General features: G+C 35.2%; 1 protein-coding gene across 1 annotated transcript; it reads left to right on the forward strand.

Moving 5' to 3' along the window:
- The first annotated feature begins 15,243 nt into the window (after nucleotides 1-15,243).
- On the forward strand, nucleotides 15,244-25,514 carry LOC106061845 (RNA polymerase II subunit A C-terminal domain phosphatase SSU72-like). Its single transcript, XM_013220064.2, has 5 exons — nucleotides 15,244-15,465; nucleotides 16,950-17,093; nucleotides 17,668-17,807; nucleotides 18,838-18,956; nucleotides 24,265-25,514. Exons 1-5 carry the CDS (start codon nucleotides 15,389-15,391, stop codon nucleotides 24,364-24,366), a joined length of 582 nt encoding a protein of 193 aa, XP_013075518.1. The 5' UTR covers nucleotides 15,244-15,388; the 3' UTR covers nucleotides 24,367-25,514.
- The last annotated feature ends 388 nt before the right edge of the window (nucleotides 25,515-25,902 follow it).

A 25,902-nucleotide genomic window follows, 5' to 3' on the forward strand; every position in this document is an offset into this window, starting at 1 on the left:
GAATCTAGATCTATTAGAAATAGATCAATTTTGGCCAAGGATGGGGTAAAGTTTTATACTGCAAAGTACCTACTTTGAACCACTGACCTATATAGAGAGATCAGTCCGATGTTTTAGTTTACGGATTGTTATCAATAATTTATAGTTATAGACCTATCAATTTATCTATCTCCCCATCTAGATATATTACTATACTTAAATGTGATCTTTTAGCATTAATTAAATCCAAAGGTATAGATCTATATATGATTAATTAAGAAATGTCGCTTTTTATAGATATAAGCGGCCTTATGATAGTTTTAATAGGGCAGAGGCGGCCTGCTTAGCAGTGCGCGGGGCCCTGGGCGAATGTCATAGGCCTATATCGTACCACGTCACGCAACGGGAACGTTCGCCTCCAAATCTGTAGCCTACGCCTTATTTTTGTTACAAAACATACTACCTTACATAAGTACTGTACTGTTGACCTTTAAACTACATAAACTTCTGGATCTGATAATTCCAGAAAACGCTACGTAAAAGACATGTATTCTTTGTGGCTACCATCAAGCGTGCAGTCGAGTCTATAATACTCTATAAGCCCGTTTTGAATCCCATGTCCGTGGTAATGGTAGTGACACGTTCTTGCATCAGTTGCATGATTGGGCCGAATTGGTCAAGCATCTCAACTAAACCTAAAAACTAATCGTTGCTTGGCGCATAAAGTTTATCTGTTTTCTCGATCGCTAGAATTGTTAAAACTGCATGCCAATCTTTTCTAATTTGTTAAAGCATCACGTTATCCATTGCGCTACCGGGTGGCTGCATGGCCTTGCGGTATGCGCGCTGGACTGTTGTTCGGTCGTCCCCATTCTCCCGGGTTCATACCCTGCCAATTTTCATCCAGTAGCTATTGTGCCAAACAACTTACTAGGAAAAACATAGTCTTTAGTCTTTGGTATAAGAACTAAGAACAAAGTGTATGATAGGAGCCACAGTGACTTTCACAGATCCGACTTAAAATGGAAAAAATACATGCGCGTTTTTTAAACTGAAACAAGAGTTAATTTCACACGGCCACCTGATGTAGCCTTTATGCATAGTAGCCTATTGGGGAAAAAATGAATACGTTATCGTCAAACTTTCTGGATGCTGATTGGCCGAATTAACTATACGAGCTAGGCCAGAGTATAAAACAAGGAATCCTTCTCACACACCCTCGTCCCTTTTTAGCGGCCCCCGCTATTAGTTTTGGGTGGCCTGTCTGTGTTTAGATGTCATAAACTAGAAAAGATAGTGAAAATCCGACATCACAATATTTTAGACCATTCAAAGTTCTGATGCAACGGCTACTTTTTTCTTTTCTGAAAGCGAAAAATCTAATTTTTTAAATCACTTAAATGCAAGCAGTTTTTTCATAAAAGTACACCACTTTTACAACTATTCACTATCAATAGTAACAAAACACTGGAGGCTCCTTAATGTAGGGTAGAAGATTAATAATCATATTTTTAACACGTTTATGCAAACGGTTTTAGATTTTTTGTCAAAAAATATTTATTTTTTTACATTTTTATTGCTAAGTTAAGTAAGTTCTGTCATACTAACTACTACATTTACAAAAATGATGCTTACTTTAGTTTAAAGAAAAAAAAATTAATATGCGTATAAGTGGAATATAATTTAAAACAACAATTAATAATAAGTAGTTTTTCATATTATCGCTTAAACTGCAGCACTATATCGCAGCATTCATCTGAAGGAAGGGGAGAATGTTTTTTTTATACGAACATTTTTTTTTCTTGAGGCTTTGAATAAGAGATTGACCCTTTACAGAACAATGACCTAATAAGTTAGGCCAGGTTCACATCGAACTTCTCCTTCACTTTCACCTATCCAGTCTATACGTTGGGTCAGAAATGCTGAATGCAAGTAAACTGTATTTGGCTTACGTTTAATAATTATGGGAGTAGCCATGAAATTTTCTCCGTTTTTTAGCGGCCCCCGTAAGGGGAAAAAGCCGCTATTAGGTTTGTGCAAAATGTCCGTCTGTCCGTCTGTCCGTCTGTCACACTCAGATCTCGAAAACTAGAAGAGATATGAAAAATATTATTTCATCATTAAATCCGGCTTGAAAAGTTTAGGTGCAACGGCTACTTTTGGTTTTCTAAAAGCAAACCGTTTAATTTATAAAATTAATTATGCAAGCGATTTTTTCATAAAAATACACCAATTCTAAAACAATTACGTAAATGTAAGGGAGGCAATGTTAGAATATGCTAACAAAGATGGACAATTTTTGTGTATTTTCAGTATCACTAAGTCAAATATATTTTTAAAATGTACAGGAAATGTTTACAACAAATATAAATAATAGTTAAAGATGTTTTTTCTGGTCAACTAGCTGCTAAAATTAAAAGAAAACATTTCTGTTTGTTTATAAAGGCTAATAATGCATTTTGTATGTAAATATCACGCACATTTTTTTTAATGGACTTTTTATGCAGCGATTTTCGTGCAGTAGCGTAACGTCGCAACATGATCAGGTGCTAAACCAATTCCTTAAACTTTTTTTAAAAATCAGATTTTATTTATTTTTTGTTTAGTGCCCCCATCCGAATAAAAGAATCTTATTTTTGTGCGTTTTGTCTGTTGGTCGGTCTGTCCGTCACGATTAGATTTAAAAAACTAGAACTCTAAAAGCTATTGAAAATCTGATTTACCCTTTAATGTTCCTCCCATAACATCTCAATAGTTTTAAGTATCTAAAATTGATTGTTCCGGATTTTTTTGTGCAAAACTAATCAACGCCAACAAATGTTTGTTTGCTCTTCTAACTTATATTACATTCAATGTCCATGCTTAAACGTTGCAAAAACACATTATCAATAATATGTTGTTCCGTTTTTTATGTAAATAGCATATTAATGCTAAATCATAATCTCTATACTGACTTATATTTCATTAAGTGTAAAAATGTTCCGGATATTGTTTTATAAAACATGAATTATGCCTAATGATTGTTTGAAATCGCATAAGGCTTTTAAAAAAAGTAATTTACTAGAATTGATTACTGAAAATTACTTTTTAGACATTTAATTTTCTTGTAAAACATAACATAGAAGTTTTGTAATCGATAAAGAAAGTTCCGGATTTTGTTTCTTACAAATCGTCGCCAGAAATTTCCGAATTTATTTAAAAATCTACTAACGCCAAATAATTGTTTGAACTCCCTCTTCTAATTAATAAACAAATAATCTTCTCATTTACGAAATAATGTTTTTACGGATTTTTATGAAAAATATTTTAACTCACTACTCTCTTACAGTACATTTAACTTTCTACCTAAAACATTAAAAAATCTAATTATCGTTAATATTATGTTCCGATTTTTAAGGAAAACAGAATCCAAACACCAAAGTAAGGTATGAAAATCTCTCCACGTGGCTGTAGTACATCTAATTTTTATACGAGACCATCCAAAAAATTTAATTAACGGTATTACATTTATCTGAAATTCTCTTTTTCTTTTACTATTTATACAAACATCCGGAACAATCTATTATATAAACTTTTCAATTGTGTTCATACCTAAAAATTATTGCGATGTTTTGAAACGTAAAATAAAGGTTAATCAATTTTTAATAACTTTTAGTTGTTTTTTTTTTATATCAAGATAACGGACAGACCGACTGACAGACAAAACGCAAAAACAATGTGGCTTTGATCCTTTTTAAATAATATCTATTAGAACTCAGTGCACCAATGTCTATGAACCCTCGTTAAATATCTCGTGTAAATAAAGACATTTTTTTTTTATGGTACCGGTACTAGCCTATTGTGAGGTAATGGAATTTTTTTTCTTTGACGTCATATGAATGGACTCTTTAAATGTAATGTTAAAAGAACGCACTCGGTGCACCAATGTCTATTAACCCTCGAAAAAATTGCTTGTATTAATGAAAACATATTTTAGTCTAACTAAGCCGTGTGACGTAGTGTTTTTTTTTCCTTTGACGTCACATGGAATGAATTCTTTAAATGAAATGCTAAAAGAACGCACTCGGTGCACCAATGTCTATGAACACTCGAGAAATGGCTCGTGTTGATAAAGGTGATTTTTAGTCTAGCTAGGCCTTGTGACGTAGTGTTTTTTTTTCCTTTGACGTCATATGGAATGAATTCTTTAAATGAAATGCTAAAAGAACGCACTCGGTGCACCAATGTCTATGAACACTCGATAAAAGGCTCGTAATGATGAAGGCGATTTTTATTCTAGCTAGGCCGTGTGACGTAGTTTTTTTTTTTCCTTTGACGTCATATGGAATGAATTCTTTAAATGAAATGCTTAAAGAACGCACTCGGTGCACCAAAGTCTATGAACACTCGATAAATGGCTCTTATAGATGAAGGCGATTTTTAGTCTAGCTAGGCCGTGTGACGTAGTGTTTTTTTTCCCCTCTGACGTTATATGGAATAAATTCTTCAAATGAAATGAAAAAAGAACTCGGTATAGTAATGTTTATTAAGCCTCGTTATGTGACTCGCGTTTAAAAAAGGAATGATATCTTGATTTAGATCTAATCTAGATTTTTTAAACTAGATCTAGATTTTTATTACAGTATATCTAGATCTGGATTTATATTCTAATTAAAATTATTTTAGAGTCTAGATCTAGAATTTCTAGATCTAGTTTAGACTAAAATAGACTAGATTAAGATGTAGAATTTCAATTTCTAAACTTAAAGTGTAAAAAAAAAGTGTAGATTTTCATTTCCAAACGTTTTGATCAATATTGTAATGTTTTAATATACTAAAACTAATCTACTATTTTTTTATTAAATTTAAATTTACGGCAAATGAATCTTTGAAACATTATTACTTTTGACCATCGGATGGCTGCCTGGTCGTGCGGTTTGCGCGCTGGACTGTCGTTCAGATTTATGGATGGCCCAGGGTTCAAACCCTGCCCGCTCCCATCCCCCGTCGTCCTGCGGGAGGTTTGGACTAGGAAGTAATTATCTTCAACTCTGAAGGAACATCCGAAACGTGTAAAACATTTTACATCAAAATTAAATCACCTCTTGAATATTATTTGCGAATATACAGATCCCACAGGGATCCGACTTCGACGGGGGCCGCCTCTTAGTTTGTGTAACACAAACTCTCTTTGTAATCTTGTTTTTTTTTGCACACATGCACGTGATGAATGTTCATTACCTTACAAATAGTCCACTATTCCCCCCCCCCCAACATTTTCAAGCCTAGAATATGTTCTTTCTGGAGTATGTGAAACGACAGTAGATACATTTCTCTTACCAGCTGTGGGAGCGCTTTTTTTAAAGACTATTGCTTGAATTTCTTGTAGATTTAGGCCTATATAGCCTGTTAGGATTATAAAGCCCAGTGACTTATCGGTGAGGGGTTGAACTTTACTCCGCAGCGCACCCCCCCCCCTCGCAATCAACTGTATTTTATAAGATATTAGACTTTAGTAATTGTAGAGTGAGACTTAAAACCCTTTATCTACAATCATGCTCTAGTTTTTTGTTGTTTTTTTTTTGGCAGTTGACTAGAGACTGTCTGTGGCATTTAACGTCTCGAGAGACGATCTTTTCCATTTGTGACAAAAGACGTCAATCCTTGATACACAGCTGGTTGGGCATATGTGATCACCAGGCGCCGTTGCATTATCACCCTTCTTTCTGCTTCTGTAGTGATGGCATCTGCAAACCGAGACCCTTCCTTTATGCTCTCTCTCTCCATGTAGATCTATCCAGTGCTATTTTTTCCCAGCTGCTAGTGTCGATTTTGAGGAGCTTCATGTCGCGTTTGCATACATCCGTATAACTTAAAAGTGGGCGACCAGCGGCTCTCCTGCCTTCTATTAGATCGCCATACAGAATGTCTTGTGGAAGTCGATCTACTGGCATCTCTACGAACGTGGCCAAGCCAGCCAAGGTGTCTGCTGCTGATAACAGAGCGGATGTCCTAGACATGTTTTATTCTATTAATACTCATAGTTAAACTTATGTTTGATGTTAAAGTGGGTCAGGTCGATGCTTTCAAAAGCTTAAATTATCGAATATCGTTTTACCGATATCTTATGTTATCGAACATATTAAGAAACTATCGAACACACGAGAAGTATGGTGCTTTAAAAGTGGTGGTCCAATTTATTTGTAGAAATCTCATCTTGTTAACAGAATCAATAAAATATCTCTATGATTAAAACTTGTTGATCTTTTAACCGATCTTTATATTATATATAGGCCTATGCCATTCCCCTTTTGGCCAATTGGGAGGGGTGGGGGGGGGGGCGAATACATCTACTGCCCTTCCCATTTAAACCCTTTGAGTGTGGGGGAGCGGTCCTATTTTTGTGGAGAAATAATAGTTTGTAAACAAAATTAGTTGAATATTTATATACTATAAGCTACTAATTGATATTTGAAACCATCGGTATGTCACACTCTAATATTAAATGTTATCATTAGTAAATATATAAAACGAAAAAAGTTTTGACCAGGTGGAAGGGGTGATTATCGCGATACAAACCAATACTTTTTCTTTTATATTTTAGTTAAGAAATTAACCCTGCCCACGTCACATTCTTTAATGCCTAATGCAATCACTAGCAGAAGTTATAAAAAAGGAACCAGGACTCTTACTCGATAAATCGTTTTCACTCTACCACCTCCTCCCCTTCTCAGAAGAAAACATTATTATTATTATATTATTATTATAGCTTTACTAGCGCTTTTATAGCGCTACTTTCATGCTTATATCATGCTCAGAGCGCTTTTGGTCCAATCTCATTTGTGAACCAGTGGGGGGGGGGGGAGGGGGTATCTGCCTTTAGGCAGCTCAGTAAACACAACTGTGCCCGAGTCGGATGTCGAGCCCTCTTCTAGGTAGCCAAGCCAAGCCAAGTTTAAGCGCACTTGGCCTCTCGACCACGCTTCTCAACATGACGTTTTAAAACAGAACTAGTCGACCGGCGGCGTAGCATACGCCGTTATTTTGCATAGCCGTCTTAGGCCACTGCAACCCATGCGACCGCATTGGGCCCCCACTTTCAAAGGATCCGCACTTTCATAGGACCTGCTCTAATTCAAGGTGTATAAATGATTAAATTAAACAATTTTTTAACTTAAAACAGATTTCCCGCGCCCTCATGTCGATTTACCAGGAGGTCAACAATTCTTAAAGATAGATTGAAACATTTGGTAATTCTTGCTATTGAGCGGGATCTATGTAGGAAACAGAATTATTATGATATAGGCTACTGTATGACTTTGCTACACGCAAGGCTCGTAAAGTAATGTTGTACGTAGTAAAGAATGAATAAAATGCAAAGACGAATTTATTTTCTTATACAAACTCTTAAATTTCACTTATTGTCCGCTTCCCTACCCAAACTTGTCCCGCCGCGAAATCAGTTTCGAATAGGGCCTTAAAATGCCTTGCTATTTAGTGTTTGTAAAATGTTTGTTTGTAAAATGTTTTACATGTTTCGGATGTTCCTTCAGAGTTGAAGATAGTTTACTTTTTAGTCCAAACCTCCCGCAAGACGAAGGGGGATGGGAGCGGGCAGGGTTTGACAGTCCAGCGCGCAGCCATCCGTAGCGAGCTGTGAAAACGTGTAGTCCCCCCCCCCTCTCTTGTTTTTTTTTCGTGAGGTGACTATCCGCAGAAATAAGAGAGTGATCTTTCCTTTACTGCTTGTTTAAACTGTTGAGGGAAGAAGAGAATTATATATATAGATAGTCAAATATGGCGACAGAGTTTATGTAATTGCACATGAATGTATCATAATTATTTTAAGAAAGTCTTTGTTTTGGAAAATTTAGAATTCATAAGAATTTTTTTTTAGTTTAATAGTAACAATTGAGATATCCTATAATTTGTCAGTTTAATAGTAACAATTAAGATATCCTATAAGTTCTGAACCCAAATATTTTGTTCCTATTCGCCTTTATATAACCATTACCCAATATTTTTCTACTGTATACATAAATTTGGGGCTATAATTCATAATTTAAGATTAAATCCTTATAAAATGAAAAAAAAAAAAGTACAAAAAAAAAAAAAAAAAAAAAAAAACATATAGCCTTTATACATGTCTATGAGTAGAAAGTAACTGGCCAATTTCTCCTTCCACAAAGATTTTTTTTTTTTTTTTTAGTTTTGTGCTTTGAATTATATAGTTCTATAACAAAACGAAGTTACAAATAGACATATTAAACAAAATGTATCACTTACAATTGATCTTTTTTTTAAATATTATTTTTCGAATATATTTTATTTTCGGCGGCGATCCTCTCAACCTTAATCTAAATCTGTGTATCCACGCACAATTTTGCTCAACTTCCCGGGGGGGGGGGAACGTATTTTTGCTGATATGTATTGTTACTTATTATTGATATTTATTAGTTGATTTAGCGTTCCCACTCTATCGCCAACCGCCCTCCCCCCATCTGAAATGTCATATTGAGTTGTGCATCGCACTTGGAACTTTAAAGCCAGCTAAAGCGAACAAGAGCTCCTCTTCCACCGGCCCGAAGTTAGCGGCGCCAACCCTCCTCTCAATGGCAATAGTAACCTTGCGTATCCGGTGCGGGGAAGGGGGCTTAGATGCCAACATCCCCAACCCAACTTATTCTTTAGTATTTTTGTGACGCAGTGCCAAAATGTGTGCGAAAAAAAAATTACTTATCGAACTTGTTGTATTTATGTGTATGTTTCTGTTGTGTTGTCTTTATATGAGAAAAGAGTCCTTGTAATTACAACACATTTTCGTAAGGATCCATAATGCAGTCTTAGTCTTATTATAAACATTTCCATCCATCCATCCCAGTGGCACTACAGCCCATGGAGGGCTCTGGCCTGCTTTAACACATCCTTCCATTCAGATCTCTCCTGGGCCTTTCATCTCCACGCCCTAACCCCAAGCTGCTTCAGATCTGCTTCCACGTCATCTATCCATCACCTTTTTCAAATATTGTGTCGCTCCCATTCTAATCTAAAATAAATATATATTTGAAAAGGCTGGGGGGGAGGGGCAGTGCGGTGCCTAGGGCTTTCATTCAGCCTCACTTCCTTTCTATTCAAAAGGAGAATAGTTTGGTGATAGTAACACTGGTGAATTATGAGTGGGAGGGGCTGGTAGATGCTATTAGAAAAATGACACAGTTTGTGCAGCATTTTTTTAAAAAACGATTTTGTAAATTATAAATGCTTTGGCGTGTATTGATATATCAATACATTCTTACATTTGGTCGCTGATAAATAAAACATCAGGCACACGTCTTGTATCCCGAAATGTTAAGTGAGGAGAGGAGATTTAATTTCTTCCCTAGTGTCATTAGAGCACGGAACGGGTTGCCTGAATCAACCAGAAAAACGAATGCCTTAGTAGTAAGTTTAAGTATACATGCATGGCGAGCTTAAAAGGGGGGGGGGTAGTAACAGAGGTGCCCCTCGTAAGTGCTGTAGCCTAAAGATCAACTAAGGCGCCATATTGCCCTCACTGGCAGAGATCGAAGAAAGTAACCGCAAGCAGAAAGAGACAGTTGAAGAGCTCTCGCAAAGTTCGCAGTACACACATTTGAGACCCAAAGAAAAGCCCTTGTTGAAAGCAGGCGCAGAGGATGAAAAGAAAAGCTGAATTGACCCCCGGCGGACAAAGGCATCAGATGTGGAAAATATACAGGTCGAATCTGGGTTTGTGTACTTATGTGGAACACTAGCACTCATTCTTAATCTTCGGAATTGAAGACATTGTCACTACCAAAATGGACGCTATATGCACATAAACGATGGTTACGCGTAGGAATTATTTATTTTCTTTTTGAAGAAGTGCCTAAAACGTACAAGTTCTTATCTGATCATATCTTAACAATAAAACCTTGACGTTATCTGATTTAACTCTTTTTCTATTAATCAACGATGTCATCGTTGAATTGACCGCATTAAATTCAATTAATTTTGATTTTATAAACTTTAATTTTGTGTTTTATGAAAAGAGCATGCATTCTCCTAAAATTCTATACCAAAAGTAGCGTTTTCTGATTACAGACAAATATGTTATTGAAGTTTAATCATAACAGGGTAGTAGGCCTATGTAGAATATGTACTAATGTGAAAAAAATAACAATCGTGTCAGATCGTGGAAAATAATAAAGGAGTTAAAGAGTTAAAAGAAAACACAACGGAAAAATATATTTTACGCTTATAATCATTATAATCATTAAAAAGTCGTCGGGTGCAGATTGCAGAAAATCAATGCTTAAATATAGGCCTACAGTTTCAATGAAATTGGCGTCATGCAGCCATTATTAACAACATTTCAAGTAGACTTACATAATATTAAGAAGCTTCATTTGTATTTTGTAATTTTAAAAAATTAGCTTTTTTTTAGACAGGCTAATGCAGGAGGGGCCACTTCATTTGTTAAAATCAATTTATTTTTAAGTCTAGTATATTGCGGACAAACCTGCGCATGCTCACTACAATTACGAGATTATTATTTCGCACATTCCAGTTGATCGCTAAACTCTCTTTTTTTTTTCGTTGTCAAATGTGGTCATCTTTAGCCTAATTATTATTAGGCCAGGCTCGACGTCACGGTAGTTTAGCTACAGAATATTGGCCCTGAGTGGGTCACATTGGTTAAAGCCTATCAATACCGACTCCAGCTCACGAGGTATTAAGCCTATTCCGCCTTATGTCCCTTGTTTTGTCTTACTCTAGATTGAAAAAAGAACACCCACTTGTCAACCCCATTAGATTGTCCTGAACTCATTGGTTAGAATCGCTAGAAGATCCTAACACATTTGCAAGACTTATCACCGCACCCTGCTGATTGGGTCACAGGAACCCTACGCTTGCTTTTGTTTTCTTAGCTATTGTATGTTCCCTACTTGGCTACTTTCAATAGTGCCCCTCCTTGACCTATCGAAATGACCTTACTGATGCAGAGAGGGAAAATTGCGCCATTTTTTTAAAAAGTGGTTTTTATTAAATGGTTTAGCACCATTTTGAAAACTACTTTCCATACTGAAGGGAGAGATTGGAATAAGTGATAGGTCTATATATTTACACTTGTGGCTTCTTATTCACTAGTGGACTTAGCAGACTGACGGTAGACACTTAAATAGGTAATAAATTGATACATAGATTATTAACACATTTTGTTTTCATTATAGCACTCTTCAACTTATAAAGTGATCTGTAGGTACCTGAAGGTAAAAGCTATTTCAACAGTTACTTTCGTACATAGATTTAACTGTAGTTCTTTTTGTACCCTACCTAATTGTTGGCCCTGAAGTGCTGGGCACTTTATCTACTTAACTTTAAGCGATTAAAAAAGATCTAATTATTCTATTATCTAATCATCTAGATTTAGATGTATGTCTATTAGCCTAGGCCTAGTTCTATAACTAGAGATAAAAAAAAAATTCAAATACATCATTCTAGATTTTAAAATTCCATTATGACCGTCAAGTATTCGTAAATTAGGTCTTCTTTATCTTATCAATTACAGACATCTCTTTGTAATAGAAAATAATTATGTCACGTATTCATGTTAGAGTCGTGCCGTTTAATTAAAGACTTGAACTGCGTAAGTCTTTGGTTTTCCTGTCTGAATCAGACAACTCCTTCCATGCTCTAATGGCACTTTGGAAGACGTAGGACTTGTACGAATTAGCCCAAGCACATGGAATAAGAAATTAGTCTTTCTGGTGTGTTTTATTAGATTGTCCCCATTGTTACTAAAAATTATCAATTTAGGTCCTTGGCCATTATCAGGATGCGTCGTGGAGACGTCTTAAAAGGAGTCTTAAGTATATTAATGTATCCTGTTCCTCTTATTAACCAAGTAATTTTCTATACGTTACTATAGCAACGTATTTAATCCTACACATCATAAATATGTAAATAGCAAATATAGATCTATATAGACTACTTGAGAGAATTGTTTTTCAGTTCAAACGTGCCTTTGTCTTCTATAGCTTTGCAATAAGCTTAACATAAGGTGGTCCTAGATCCTGTGGCATTTTAAGTCTCGAGAGACCATCTTTTTCCTTTGCAACTCCTTGTGTGACTTAAAGAGGCCAATCCTTGATGTACAGCTGCGGTCGCAGATTGGGCATATGTGATCACCGGGCGCCGTTGCACCTTTACCATTCTTTCTACTAGGCCTACTGTTGTGAATGGCATCTGCAAACCGAGACCCTCTTCATTAGATATCCCCCCCCCCTTTTCGTGTGGATCTATGTATGTGCCACTTCTTTAAAATTATATTATTAGTATTGAAAAAACTTGAGTAACTTCTTTGTGAACAGAATTAAATATAACTTTTACTACAAATGCAATAAACATAGTACAATATAGTAATAATATAGAATCGTATTCTGAAATAACTCTAACTCATTGCAATGACACAATAACACATAACACATCTTTTCATTCTGGCAATGTGAAGTCGTCTCCCTTAAGTCCGCTGACGACAATGCCGTTTATCTTGCATCATTCACAACCAATCGCTAACCTCTACCCACCGTCACCATAGAAACACACACACACACGCACAATCTATTACAGCACGTACATGATCTGTCAACAATAATATACATAGTAGTGGATGCTAGAGAATTCTCTCCTCATCAGCTCTCATCTGTCTTTTGACTTACTTGGTACAGGTGCTGTGATAGTGGAATAATTTACATTTAGTAATAATACATGGTACAGGTGCTGTGATAGTGGAATAATTTACATTTAGTAATAATAGGCCTACATGGTACATGTGCTGTGATAGTGGAATAATTTACATTTAATAATAATACATGGTACAGGTGCTGTGGTAGTGAAATAATTTACTATTTAGTAATAATACATGGTACAGGTGCTGACCGATGCTGTGATAGTGGAATAATTTACATTTAGTAATAATACATGGTACAGGTGCTGTGATAGTGGAATAATTTACATTTAGTAAGAATAATTTACATTTAGTAATAATGCATGGTACAGGTGCTGTGATAGTGGAATAATTTACAATTTAGTAATAATACATTGTACAGGTGCTGTGATAGTGGAATAATTTACATTTAGTAATAATACATTGTACAGGTGCTGTGATAGTGGAATAATTTACATTTAGTAATAATGCTTGGTACAGGTGCTGTGATAGTGGAATAATTTACAATTTAGTAATAATGCATGGTACAGGTGCTGTGATAGTGGGATAATTTACAATTTAGTAATAATACATGGTACAGATGCTGACCGATGCTGTGTGAGTGGAATAATTTACATTTAGTAATAATACATGGTACAGGTGCTGTGATAGTGGAATATGGTAGTTCATATGAAACACTAGTAATACGGCCGAGAATCTAATATTATCCATTGGTTAGTGTTAGGTTCATATTGTGTATTAGATTCTCGCATTAAAATATTGTCGTAATATTGTCTTAATATGATAAGTGGCTAGAAGAAACTCCCCCCCCCCCAATAGTTCATAAAGGTCCTAAAACACGCAAAAAATGATTTGCGACATTCTATGAAAGTTTGCTTTGTTTTACAAGACATAAATGATAGACACATTACAGAGGAAAATGCGCAGGAAAAGTAAATCATACACATTAATAAACGTTCTTTCATTTTTTAATATATGTCAATCAAAGCGCTAATATAAGTCAATCAAAGCGCTAATATAAGTCAATCAATCAAAGCGCTAATATAAGTCAATCAAGCAAGGCCAATTTAATGGCCTAATGTGTTTCTAAATGTTTGGTTTTCAGCGACAGACATTAGATTCATTGACATTTAGGTGGTTCATAGCCTACTTTAATTGATAGATTTAATTTAATTGAAATAAACAATAATCAAGAGAGTTAAAGCTAGTCGCACTTTAGACAAATACTTTTCGGGCGGAGGTGTTGGTCGGATTTCTGGGAACATTACCTGTTCAATAGAGAAGAGAATTAGAGTTTCTTTTACTTTAGTGGCACCGTTACTGTAGTCAAATGCGAATCTTCGTTTGTTATGAATGTGTCTGGGGGGAGCGCTGAAAGCTCTCCCAGTGGGATCCGGGTCTCTGCCCCGGGCGCAAAGCGTTTTCCTGCATTTATGAGCTTCAGAGACATTCTCCTTGGGTCCAAAATGCACTATTTCTCCTAGCAAGAAGACTGTAGGTCGAAGAAAAATAAATTAGTAGGGTTTGGGCTGGACGCTAAAGTATGAGAGACAGACATTCAAGGCAGCAGAGCAAACACGTCTGTAATGGGCCTGATCGTTATACGTTTGTCCTCGTGTTTAGCAGTTGGCTTGTTGTATTCACGCAAAAGACGTCAATATTGCGATAGCACTTTACTCGAGATAATATTTTTGCAGTTCACACGTAGGCCTACCTTTGTTTTCTATAACCTTGTAGTAAGCCTAATATAAAATAGATCCAATGCAGGCCTATATAGTAAAGTGGCTGTGTGGTAAAGCACTTGGGTTACGAACCGAGGTGTCCGGATTCGAATCCTGATTTTTTTATTTCGGGATCATTAGGGCGCCTCTTAGTTCACCATCTAATGGGTATACCCACATAGGCCTACCTGACATTACTTTTAGTATGGGGTAAGTAAAGGCGGTTGGTCGTTGTGCTGGCCACATGACACTCTCGTTAACCGTGGGCCACAGAAATAGATGACCTTTACATCATCTGCCTTATAGGTCGCAAGGCCTGAAAGGAGACCTAATAATATGCCCTATATTACAAATATTTTTGTTGTTAGTTAGTTAGTGGATAGGCCTAATGTAGGTACAGACCGGATTTAGATATATGGGGCCCATTGAAAAGCTATATTTGCACTTGTCCTTCTTCAAAATGATTGAAAATATCTCGGTAATCATTTGTGGCCTCCCCCCCCCCAAAAAAAAATAAAGAAGCTGGAGCCCTAAACTAGGCCTATATCTTATGTTACCTATAGGTAGGCCTAAATCCTGTATTATATAAGATAAGATAATCTATCACTGATAATGTAAGCTTAGAGATGCTTTTAAAATATATTCTTATATATATTTAATCATCATTTATATTCTTTTTAACAGAATTTAACAAAAAATAATAAAATGTCTATTTTCCATTCTATTAGCTGTCTCTAGAGATCTGACGAGCGGAAAATCAAATGAAAAGTAAAATGTTGCAACAGAAGTTTTTGCATAGGCAAGTTTTCTAGATCTATAATCTTTTTTTTATTAAAGATTTCTACTTCCGTTTTTAATGTGAAAGCTTGTTGCCAACAAAATGGGATTTAATTGGACATACTTAAAAAACATGCTATTTAATAGAATTTAGTTTATTTTATTTCCTAATTTAGTGTTGCTGTGTTATCTTAATCACAGATTGATGGAGCACGAATTTAGAATTGCAGTTGTTTGTTCCAGTAATCAGAACCGTAGCATGGAAGCTCACAGTTTCTTGAGGTGAGTCTTGACTTGAGACTCAAACACAATCAATCACATCAATTATCAATGATCACAACAATACAACATAAAAAAAGACGTCTTGATTCATAACATGAGTCAATCATACATTGATTATTAGATCTATCTAGACTCTATCAGAGCTAGTATAAGCATAGATTATAGATCTAGATTCACTTTTCAAAGACCAAAATACTGTAAAATTATAACACAAAAACTTGAAACACCAGACCAGATTGTCCAGATAAATATAAATTATAACACTCACATATTACAGATCCAATCCAGATGATATAAAACATAATTATTATAATTATAGATCTACTACTAGACTATAAATTAAATTAAATATTATATATAAATAATATAATAAATCTATCTTTAGATCTACATTCTATTTATTGTCTAGGTCTAGAGATTATCTCTAGACTCTAGATTAGTCTAGATCTATTTAATACTCACTGTCTTAGTTAGTGTCTATAGAATAGATTAAATTTAATAGATTCTGGTAACTAGTTTTAGCCAGTATATGAGTATCACACTGCCAGTGTAATAACTATAATTGCTAGGTTACTAGATCAATCTAGATAATAAAAAATAAATATGTACTAGTTACTTGTCTAGTAAATAAATTTACATATATTATATAGATATAGAATCTAGATTATTCTAGATCTAGTTACAATCTAGATATTTAGACTCTATAAATCCAGCAGTTTTAGTCTAGCTAGTCACTAGTCAATCTAAACTTTAGACAGACTTGAGACTGGGGAAGGGGAATCTAGATCTATATGACTGTATATTGTAATAACTTGAGGCAAGTCAACGAGATATAATATATGTGTTTATTTACAAGAGGACATGACAAAGACATAGGACATTTGCCTTAAGCACAGTATCTTCATATCTTTCTCTACTTCTAATGTCAGCATCCTTTTCTGTCTAATTTCTGGCAGTGCGCACCTTCTGCACTATCTTGAATGGCGGGATTATAGCAATATTATAATAATTGTCTATAGATCTAGATATATATGTTATATATAGATCTAGAATTTTAAGAATCTAGCTAGATTCTAGACAGTACTAAAATATTAGATTATATTTATCATAAATTTAGATCTAAATCTAGTTACCAGATTAATTTTTTAAAAATGCCTATTTGTTTTTAAGTTTAAGTGTCATTTTAATATAACAATTTTTGTTGATAGAAATCAGGCTTAGGAACCTTTATTTTAAGAAATATTAGGATATCTTAATATTTATTATAGCTAGTTAAGAAACCTTAATCTAATATTTAATGGAAATACTTAGTAGGCATTACTTAATAGAATAGAGGTACTTAGGGAGGCCTTATATAACATAGATACTTAGGAGGCCTTAATATTTAATAGAAATACATAGACATAGGTGTGGGGGGGGGCCTTAATATTTAATGAAAAATTTAAAATTGCTTGATTAATAACTAAACGTTTGTACTTTTACAGCAAAAAAGGTTTTTGTGTCAAATCTTTTGGCACAGGCAATATGGTCAAGCTTCCAGGACCTGCTCCTGACAAACCAAACATATATGATTTCAGTATCACATACGATGCTATGTACAGAGATCTTATGCAGAAAGATTATGAATTGTATCCTTCTCTTAATATTGACTCACATGTTTTTTTTTTGTTTCTTTTTCAATAAATATTAAAGTTTAAATTCATTATAAATTATGACTAGCTTTAAAGAATTTTACAAAACTTTTTGTATTAGAAATATATCTTTCTGACCTTCTGATCTCTAGGACAGATGATTTAAAAGGTCATCTGTTTCTGTGGCTTACGGTTGTGAGGGTGTCATGTGGCCAGCACAAAGACCATCCCCATTACTTTTCCCCAACTAATGTCAGGTGCCTATTACAGCTAGCTGGAATCAGAGGTGTCCAGTAAAACCCGAATTTAAAAATTCCAGTCTTCGCCACTATTCGAACCCAGGATCCTTGGTTCTAAAGCCACGGATTTTACCACTCAGCCACAGTGCCTTCTAGATATATAAAATTCAACAAATATATTAAGATATTTGAGTTTGAGAAAAAAAAATTCTTTTCATCTTTATCTTTGGGAATTCCAGGGACTTTATTAATTAGTTGGGTTTTTTTTTTTATTCTTTATTGTGTAAATATCTATAATGTTTTTGATGTACATCACTTAACTATATAAAAAGATACACGCAGAATGGTATTCTTCACATGCTGGATAGAAACAGGAGGATAAAACCCAACCCTGAAAGGTTTCAGTCATCCAAAGAAAAATTTGATCTTATAGTCACTTGTGAAGAAAGAGTTTATGATCAAGTCCTAGAGGGTTAGTATCAGTATGTCTATTTGATAACAATAAAGTTTCTCTCTTTAATGGCTTGTTTTTTCATGAGAAATATTTTGCTTTTAGACTTCATTTATATTATATTAATATGAGAAACTAAATATGATTTATGTCATTACTATTGAACAGAGATACCATCACGTAAACAGTTTATATATATTTTTATGACATTGGACATGAAAATTTTATATACAGTTTTTAATAATATGTAATCAGTAATAATAAAAAAAAAACCTTACCTCCCCTTACCATAGCACCCAATGATTACCAATATTATATCCTATTTTTCCTCTTTATGATAATAATAGTTTATTTTATGTAGTGGACGCATAATTGTCTCACGGGCTATGAGAACAGATATAAACACTCAGAGTTCAATGACAAATCTCTTTAAGATGGTTTAGCAAGGCACTTTAGATATAAACACTAGAGTTCAATGACAAATCTCTTTGAGATGGTTTAGCAGGGCACTTTAGATATAAACACTAGAGTTAAATGACAAATCTCTTTGAGATGGTTTTGCAGGGCTTGCAGTTGGGGTTGGCACTCTAGCGGGTAGAGGGTTGCCATGGACACAAGGAAGCTCAATAGCATTGATAGTATTGAAAGTATCACAGCAGTAGGCTATCGTTAGTAGGCTAGTCTTGATAGTAGCCTTATGTAGGCAGACAATCTGAGAGAAGTACCAGGTTTCCTATAAGGAATATGAGAAGAGTGGACAAAGATGTCTGCTCCATTTTGTGAGACACTGAGGCCTGAAAAGAGAGGGCTGCATAGAAAAAAAATTGTGGAGGAACAGTTGGTGATGGATGAAACCACTCTCCCAATTAAAGATCACCAGCCATGGGAATAGATCGACTGAAGAGAATTGTAAATGTGCACTAGACATCAGTCACAATAAGCACCAAAAATATCTTGTCTCTATGTGATCCCAGGAATTGTTATGGACTGTATTTGAAAATATTTTGTGAACACATGAATTGTTATGACAGAGTTCTTTCATTTTAAACAGATTTCGAAAGTCGTGAAAAAAATGATGAGCAGGCTGTGCATATAATAAACATTGATATTCAAGACAACCATGAGGAGGCTACGATTGGAGCTTTTATGATTTGTGAACTTGTTACCATGGTAAGTCTCACACTTTGGTTTCACAAATATAGATCAGGTGTCTTTCAATAAGCCTGTGACATTATTTTGTAAATCAAAGCAACTGTTATCCTAGGAGGCAAAAAAACAACACGAAGGTATTTAGTTCCCCTTTCAGATCTTGCTGTCCATGGGGTATATGATGTAAAGATTATCTGTTTCTTTGGCTGATAGTTTCTGATTTTGACATTTGGCCAGTATTAAAGCCAACTGCTCTTACTTTTCCCAAATAATGTTGTATAGCCATTAGAGTTGGATGGACTTAGAGCTGTCTTAAAAATCCAAAACTTCAAAATCTCAGTTCTGCACTGGGATTGAAACTCATGACCACCCAGCTGCAACAATGTTTTCATTATGTCCATAATATAATAATAATCTTTTGTGAAGAAACAAGTCCTTTTACGTTTACAGTGTCTTTTAATTGTGGAACATTTTAACAAATACATATATATACACGGCAACGTTATGTACAGATCTCCTGCTTCACTCGCTGACCTTTCTCTCCCTCGTGTTTACACACTAGTCACTTCCCCCAAGTCCCCTAACTCTCGATACTCAACACTTGACCGTGTGTCACGGTTGACCACACAGCAACCGTGTCACCACAGTCCTCCCAGGGCAGAGAAAAATTTTGATCGTATCAAAATTTCATGAACCGAATAGTTTGGGTGTACATTAATAATGTTTAACATCGACAAGAAAAAAAAAAACAATGACATGTAATACAATGGCATCTTCAATTATGAGAGAACTGATAATGCCTATGACGACAAATAAATTTTCAATAATATGTTATTGCAAGGGACATTTTCAATTGAACTATCGCAGAAAGCTTTCCTGTTATATTATACAACTTATATACAAAAAAAAATACACGCATTTAGTTTTTTCTCTGTAACAATAATCTTTTGAATGCCAACATTATCAGGTGAAAAATGCACAATTAGTTCATACTTTATGTTACATCAAAATATCTTCCAAATTAAGGGAATTGTTTACTTTGTGTTTCTTTCATATCAGTTCCTACATGGACATCTATGACTACAATCAATGCAACAAACTTAAAACTAAATTGTAGTACAACTTTCACATCTCTGAATGAAATAAAAAAAAATTCAGAAGTGTAATGTTCATTCAATTTTGACAAGACAAATTTTAAAGTTATCATACAAGTTATTTGTTAATTTTCTCATCATCTGATTAATGAATTAACCTAAGTCGAGCGTCCCTAGACATCATCTGCTTCCTCTATTGGTTCTATCACCATTACTCTACAACTGTCTTGCGTGTCTTGATTAGCGTTTGTTGAAAGAGTAAATGGTCTGGGCATGTACAGCTTCAGCATATTGATGTGAAATACTTTGTCTCGGCCTCTGATGTTTATGCTGTAGTCGACCTTCGAAATCACCTTTGTGACTTGGAATGGGCCCTGCCATTTTATAAAAAGCTGGTTATTTCTGTCAGGCAGCAGAACCATGACATTATCACCAACTTGTAGTGTTCTCAACTTTCGCCCCTGATTTAGCTTTCTCAATAGTTCTGGTTTCTCTCTGTTTGTTTGCTTTTGGACAGTTTCGCATGCTTTGATTATATTTTGTCTTGTTTTGATGACAAGATCGTATCCTGTGAGTACGTCATGTTCTATGTTCCTATTTACTAGAAAGTCTCTGTATAGTGACATGGGTCCCCTAACAGGTGAGCCATAGAGCATCTCGAATGGTGAGAAGCCCGTTGTTGTGTGTGTTACTTCTCTGTAGGCGAACAGAATGGGGTTGATCAGCTTGTCCCAGTTTGTTGGGTTGTCCTGTGCTACTTTGTTCAGCATTGTTTTCAGCGTTGAATTCAGGCGTTCGCACATCCCATTTGCTTGGGGGTGAAAACGGGTAGCAAATTGTTGTTTAATATTCAGAGTTTTGCAAAACTGTGCGAATTCATTTGATTTAAACTGGGTGCCTTGATCACTCAGTATTATGCGAGGGTAACCTGTTCTTGCAAATATTGCTGTTAGTGCGTCTCCGACATCTTCGGAAGAAATTCTTTTCAATGGTATTGCATCTGGAAACCGTGTGCACATGTCTACAACAGTCAATATGTAGCGATGGCCTCTTCCGGATATTACTGGCATTGGTCCAATAATATCTACAGCTATCTTTTCAAATGGCATTTCACTTAAGTCTGTTGTTTGTATTGGAGCTTGCATATATGTTCCCTTTGCTCCATGTATTTGGCAAATATGGCAGGATTTTATGTAGGCCTTGACTTCTTGCGTAATTCTAGGCCAAAAAAATGCATTCAAGATTCTATTCAATGTTCTCTTTACTCCCATATGTCCGGCAAACGGGGTGTCATGTGCAAGCTTTAAAATTGTTTCTCTATACTTCTTTGGAACTAGCAATTGTTGTGTCTTGCCTGCTTTCAGATGAATTTCTCTCACATAGGCACCATCTTCGCCTATCTTAATTAACCCTCGTCTTGGTGGAGCTTCACTTTCTATGAGTTTTATTAGATCTGGGTCATTTTTCTGTTCACTGACAAATTTTTCTGTTTTAATGTGTAGTGGGTCTTGACTTTCTGTGGAGATTTCATTCGGGTTGTTCACTTGATTATGGCTTCTCATATCGCTATTTTCTGTTTCTGTATTTTCATTTTCATTGTTATAAGGAACTTGTATGTTATCGTTTGTATTTAGCACTTCTTCTGCTTTCTTCTGAGCTCTTGTAGTAACCATGGAACATTTCTGTGTGTATTTTTCTTTCCACTTGTTCAATTCTTCTACTGTGCAAGGTTTAGAGCCTTTGATACAGCCAATGATAAGACCAATGTTGTCAGGCTTATTGTCTAGTACTAAAGCCTCATGCCAACCAATGATGAACGGTGTGTGTATGTTGATACGTGCTACCAGATGTGTAGTTACTTGACCCGTGTAACCAACACAGTCTTGTCTTCTTCCGGTGTACTCTTGTGGGTTGACGTATTCTTTTGCGACTAAAATTGCAGTTGCACCTGTATCGTACAGTACGTTGGTCATTTGTTCTCCCACAAAGCCCGGGTATACCTGCAGTTTATTAGCGTGTTTGGCAGCAAATGCTCTATCTCTGGGTCTGTTGTTCCAAACTCTATTGCGTCGGTTGTAGAAGCAAGTGTCTGTAATGTGGTTTGTTCTACCGCAAATTTGACATTGGAAACGAACCTTTTGCTGGTTACGTCGTTCCTTGTAGGTATATGTTGGGCTCTTATCTTCATCTTTCCCTCTTCTATATGTATATGTTGGGCTCTTAGCTGTGTATTTCTTATATGTATATGTTGGGCTCCTATCTGCGTTCTCTCTTCGATCTCTATATGTTGGGCTTATTTCTTCATCTTTCTCTCTTTGATATCTATATGTTGGACTCATTTCTTCATCTTTCTCTCTTCGAGGTGTATATTTTGGGCTTATGTCGATATCTTTCTCTCTTCTTCCTGTATATGGTGGTCTCTTGTCAGCGTTCTCTCTTCTATATAGAGGGCTTGGAGTCCTCATTCTTGCAGCGTTGTTCACCATAAAAGCTGATGTCGCATTTGGGTTCTCTCTAGCTAACACTTCCATTGGGTGTGCGGCCTTATACTGCCTTAGTTGTGCTATCAGGCTGCTGATGGTCTTTGGCTCTCGCTCCGTGACGTATGTTTTCACATTATTATTGTAAGCTTCCATCACAGCGTCCATTATGATGTGTTCTCTGAGGGTTTCATATTTGTGATCCACTTTTGACAGGTCTACCCATCGATCGAAGTATATCGACATGTTGGTGACGAATATTTGAGGATCGTCGTTCGCCAGAGGTGTCGACTCTTTCAATCTCCTTCTGTATTCGTAACTTGTGGAGCCAAACTGTCTCAGCAACGCCTCCTTCACGGCCACGTACTCTTTTCTTTCTTCATCTCTCATTTGAAGACAGATGTTGATGGCTCTACCTTTTAAGCGCCCCATGAGGCTTCTTGCCCATTCTGTCTGTGGGAGGTTGCATGATGTTGCTATATCCTCAAATCTCAGTAGATATGAGTCAATGCACTCATTCTGGCTCTCGTCAAATGGAGACATTCTGTCTAATTGTTTGTATTTGTCAAAGTGTTCCTCCTTTTCATTTTGCTGTTCTTTGTCTTTCTTTTCTTTAAGTTTTAGTTCTAGTTGTAAGATTTCCTTCCTTCTACTATCTTCTTCTTTCTTTTTGGATTCTTCTAGTTGTAAGATTTCCTTCCTTCTACTATCTTCTTCTTTCTTTTTGGCTTCTTCCCTATTAAATCTCCTTTCGTCCCTTTCTTCCTCCTGTGTTATTTTTAGTGTAATGAACTTTTCAAGTTCTTCGCCTTGTAGGCCATTTTCCTTGCCCGCTTCTCTACATATTTTGTACATCGACATTTCCACTTACTTGTGCCTCGTCGTATCTCGTCGGGGTCGCCAGTTGTGAAGAAACAAGTCCTTTTACGTTTACAGTGTCTTTTAATTGTGGAACATTTTAACAAATACATATATATACACGGCAACGTTATGTACAGATCTCCTGCTTCACTCGCTGACCTTTCTCTCCCTCGTGTTTACACACTAGTCACTTCCCCCAAGTCCCCTAACTCTCGATACTCAACACTTGACCGTGTGTCACGGTTGACCACACAGCAACCGTGTCACCACATCTTTATTGTCCGTATGGAAATTCGTCTTACAATTTGTGCATTACACCAAACAAAAAACATTATAACTATAAGAAACCAAAGTGTACATTCACACCAGACTCACTCATAATTTACAAGTGACAAAGTTTATACCAGATTGTTCTTATTTAAGGATTTGATTGCCATTTTGAGCAATGATATGGACAATTTGACAAACTCTTAATTTAACATAAAGTATAACGTTCACGCATATATATTTATAGGGCATGATAATTTTTTTAAAGGTACATTGACTGTAAATTGCTAAATGATTAGAAGAACTCACAAAAAGGAACTTAGAATCCCTTGAAACCTCCTACGTTTATGTCCTCAGAAATCAGTTATCAATGTTGTTGGAGCAACCATCACCCTTTTAAAATCAATTTGATCATTTGTCAATTTGGTTCTTAGCTTGAAATCTGGTGACAGTACACTGATTTGAACATTTCAGATGTAGTTGGTTGTGTAAATTAAGGTTACTTTTTTTTTACAGGAGTACACATTTTTCAAAAGTAGGATTATCCAAGTTACAGTATTAAATGATAATTTGTCTTGTTTATTTCAGGTCATGCCCTAATTAATTTTTCCAACTTCTTATTTTTAGTTGTTTGCTTCTGAAGACCTGGACAATGAGATTGATGAAATTCTCCAAGAATTTGAGCACAAAGTGAACAGACCTGTGTTACATACTGTACAGTTTTATTAAATGTCTCCTTTATATCTTTTTGTTGTAAATGGTTGATCTATTGTTACCCTGGATACTATTGCTTTATTAAGTGTAAATACTATGTTGTAGTACAGCGTTAAGAAGAAATTTCCTTTAAGTCGAATTTCAAATATATGCTGTAAACTGTATTTGCTGTAGCTATAACTACAGAAAGGTTTTTGTTTTTCTCGCTGGATGGGTAGGGTGATAGATGTTTAGGAGAGTCAACAAGATTACTGACATAATCATATTTTTGTGTTATGCACTCTGGAATGTCATTTTGATGTTCCAGGGTTCAAACCCTGCCCACTGACATTTCCTGATGTTCTGCAGGAGGTTTGAGCTAGGGTGTAATTATCTTCATTTCCACTAAGATGTCTGAAACTTTTTGTCTTATCTGTTACAGGAGTGTGTTTAACTTGTAACTCTAGTGGTTGTTTTCACAAAGAGGAAATTTCAGTGTCACAATACTTAAAGTAATTCAGATGTAATTTGAAATAGTGTCCCTTGTTCTCTGTGTCAGTTTTACAGAGGAAATTTTGGTGAAAAGAATTTAGAATATGTACACATTTGGTGTGAAGAAATATATTTACGATGTATGTAATAAAATTTTAAAATAGTCCACTCTTTGCTGTTGTATTTGACATGATTGCCGAATTAGTGTGCAAGGAGAGCTTTGGCCTGTATCTGTTTCTGCATGTGAATAAATCAATTATTAAAACACTACACTAGCTGTTCATACATCATTGCTGGATTATTTTATATTAGTGATTATAAGCTTAACATTATTTCAAATTCATTCATTTGAGTATATTCGTGTTTGAATTGGATTATTCTATTTCATTTTTCTGATCCTATTGATCTTTATAACAAATATAACCTACAATAAAAAGTCTTTCTACAAGAATAATTTTCAATTAAATACCCAGATGTTGTTTATGTCTGTTATACCTGTGAGGATGCTGTTTAATTTTAGAATGCTTATTTTTATGTTAGTATTAGAGAACTAAAATCAAGAGCATAGATCGAAAACAAAAATGTTTAGGTAAACAAATTTACTTTCGTAGACTATACAAATACATTGCAATATTATATCAATAAAAAATTTTGATTCTTAAAATAATTTTGATGTTGATCACATAGTCCTATTTTGTTCCCTTTATTTTCTTCAAATGTTAAGAAAAACATTTGCTCCCAATTAAAATTTCTGCATTAATAAATACATAGAGTTGTACGATTTTCTATGATAACAAATACAGTTATTGATTTGAAAGTGGTGTTTATTGGTTTAATTTTTTTCAGTTTGACATTATTATATAGTTGTAAAACACTTAAAACTTACTGTGATCAACTTTATTACAGTCATCTGAAGACTGTGATCTCAACACAGTAAATAGATGAATTTCACAACAGCGCTGTTTCATTTTCAACAACAATTATTTTACCTAGTAAGCTTTTTACTATCACATCTATCTTTCAAATTATAGAAGGGTTATGACACATCACATTTGTCTTCACTTTACAGTGTTTACAGAA

The sequence above is a fragment of the Biomphalaria glabrata genome, chromosome 13 (genome assembly GCF_947242115.1).
Source record: "Biomphalaria glabrata chromosome 13, xgBioGlab47.1, whole genome shotgun sequence".
In the NCBI taxonomy this organism is placed as follows: Eukaryota; Metazoa; Mollusca; class Gastropoda; family Planorbidae; genus Biomphalaria; species Biomphalaria glabrata.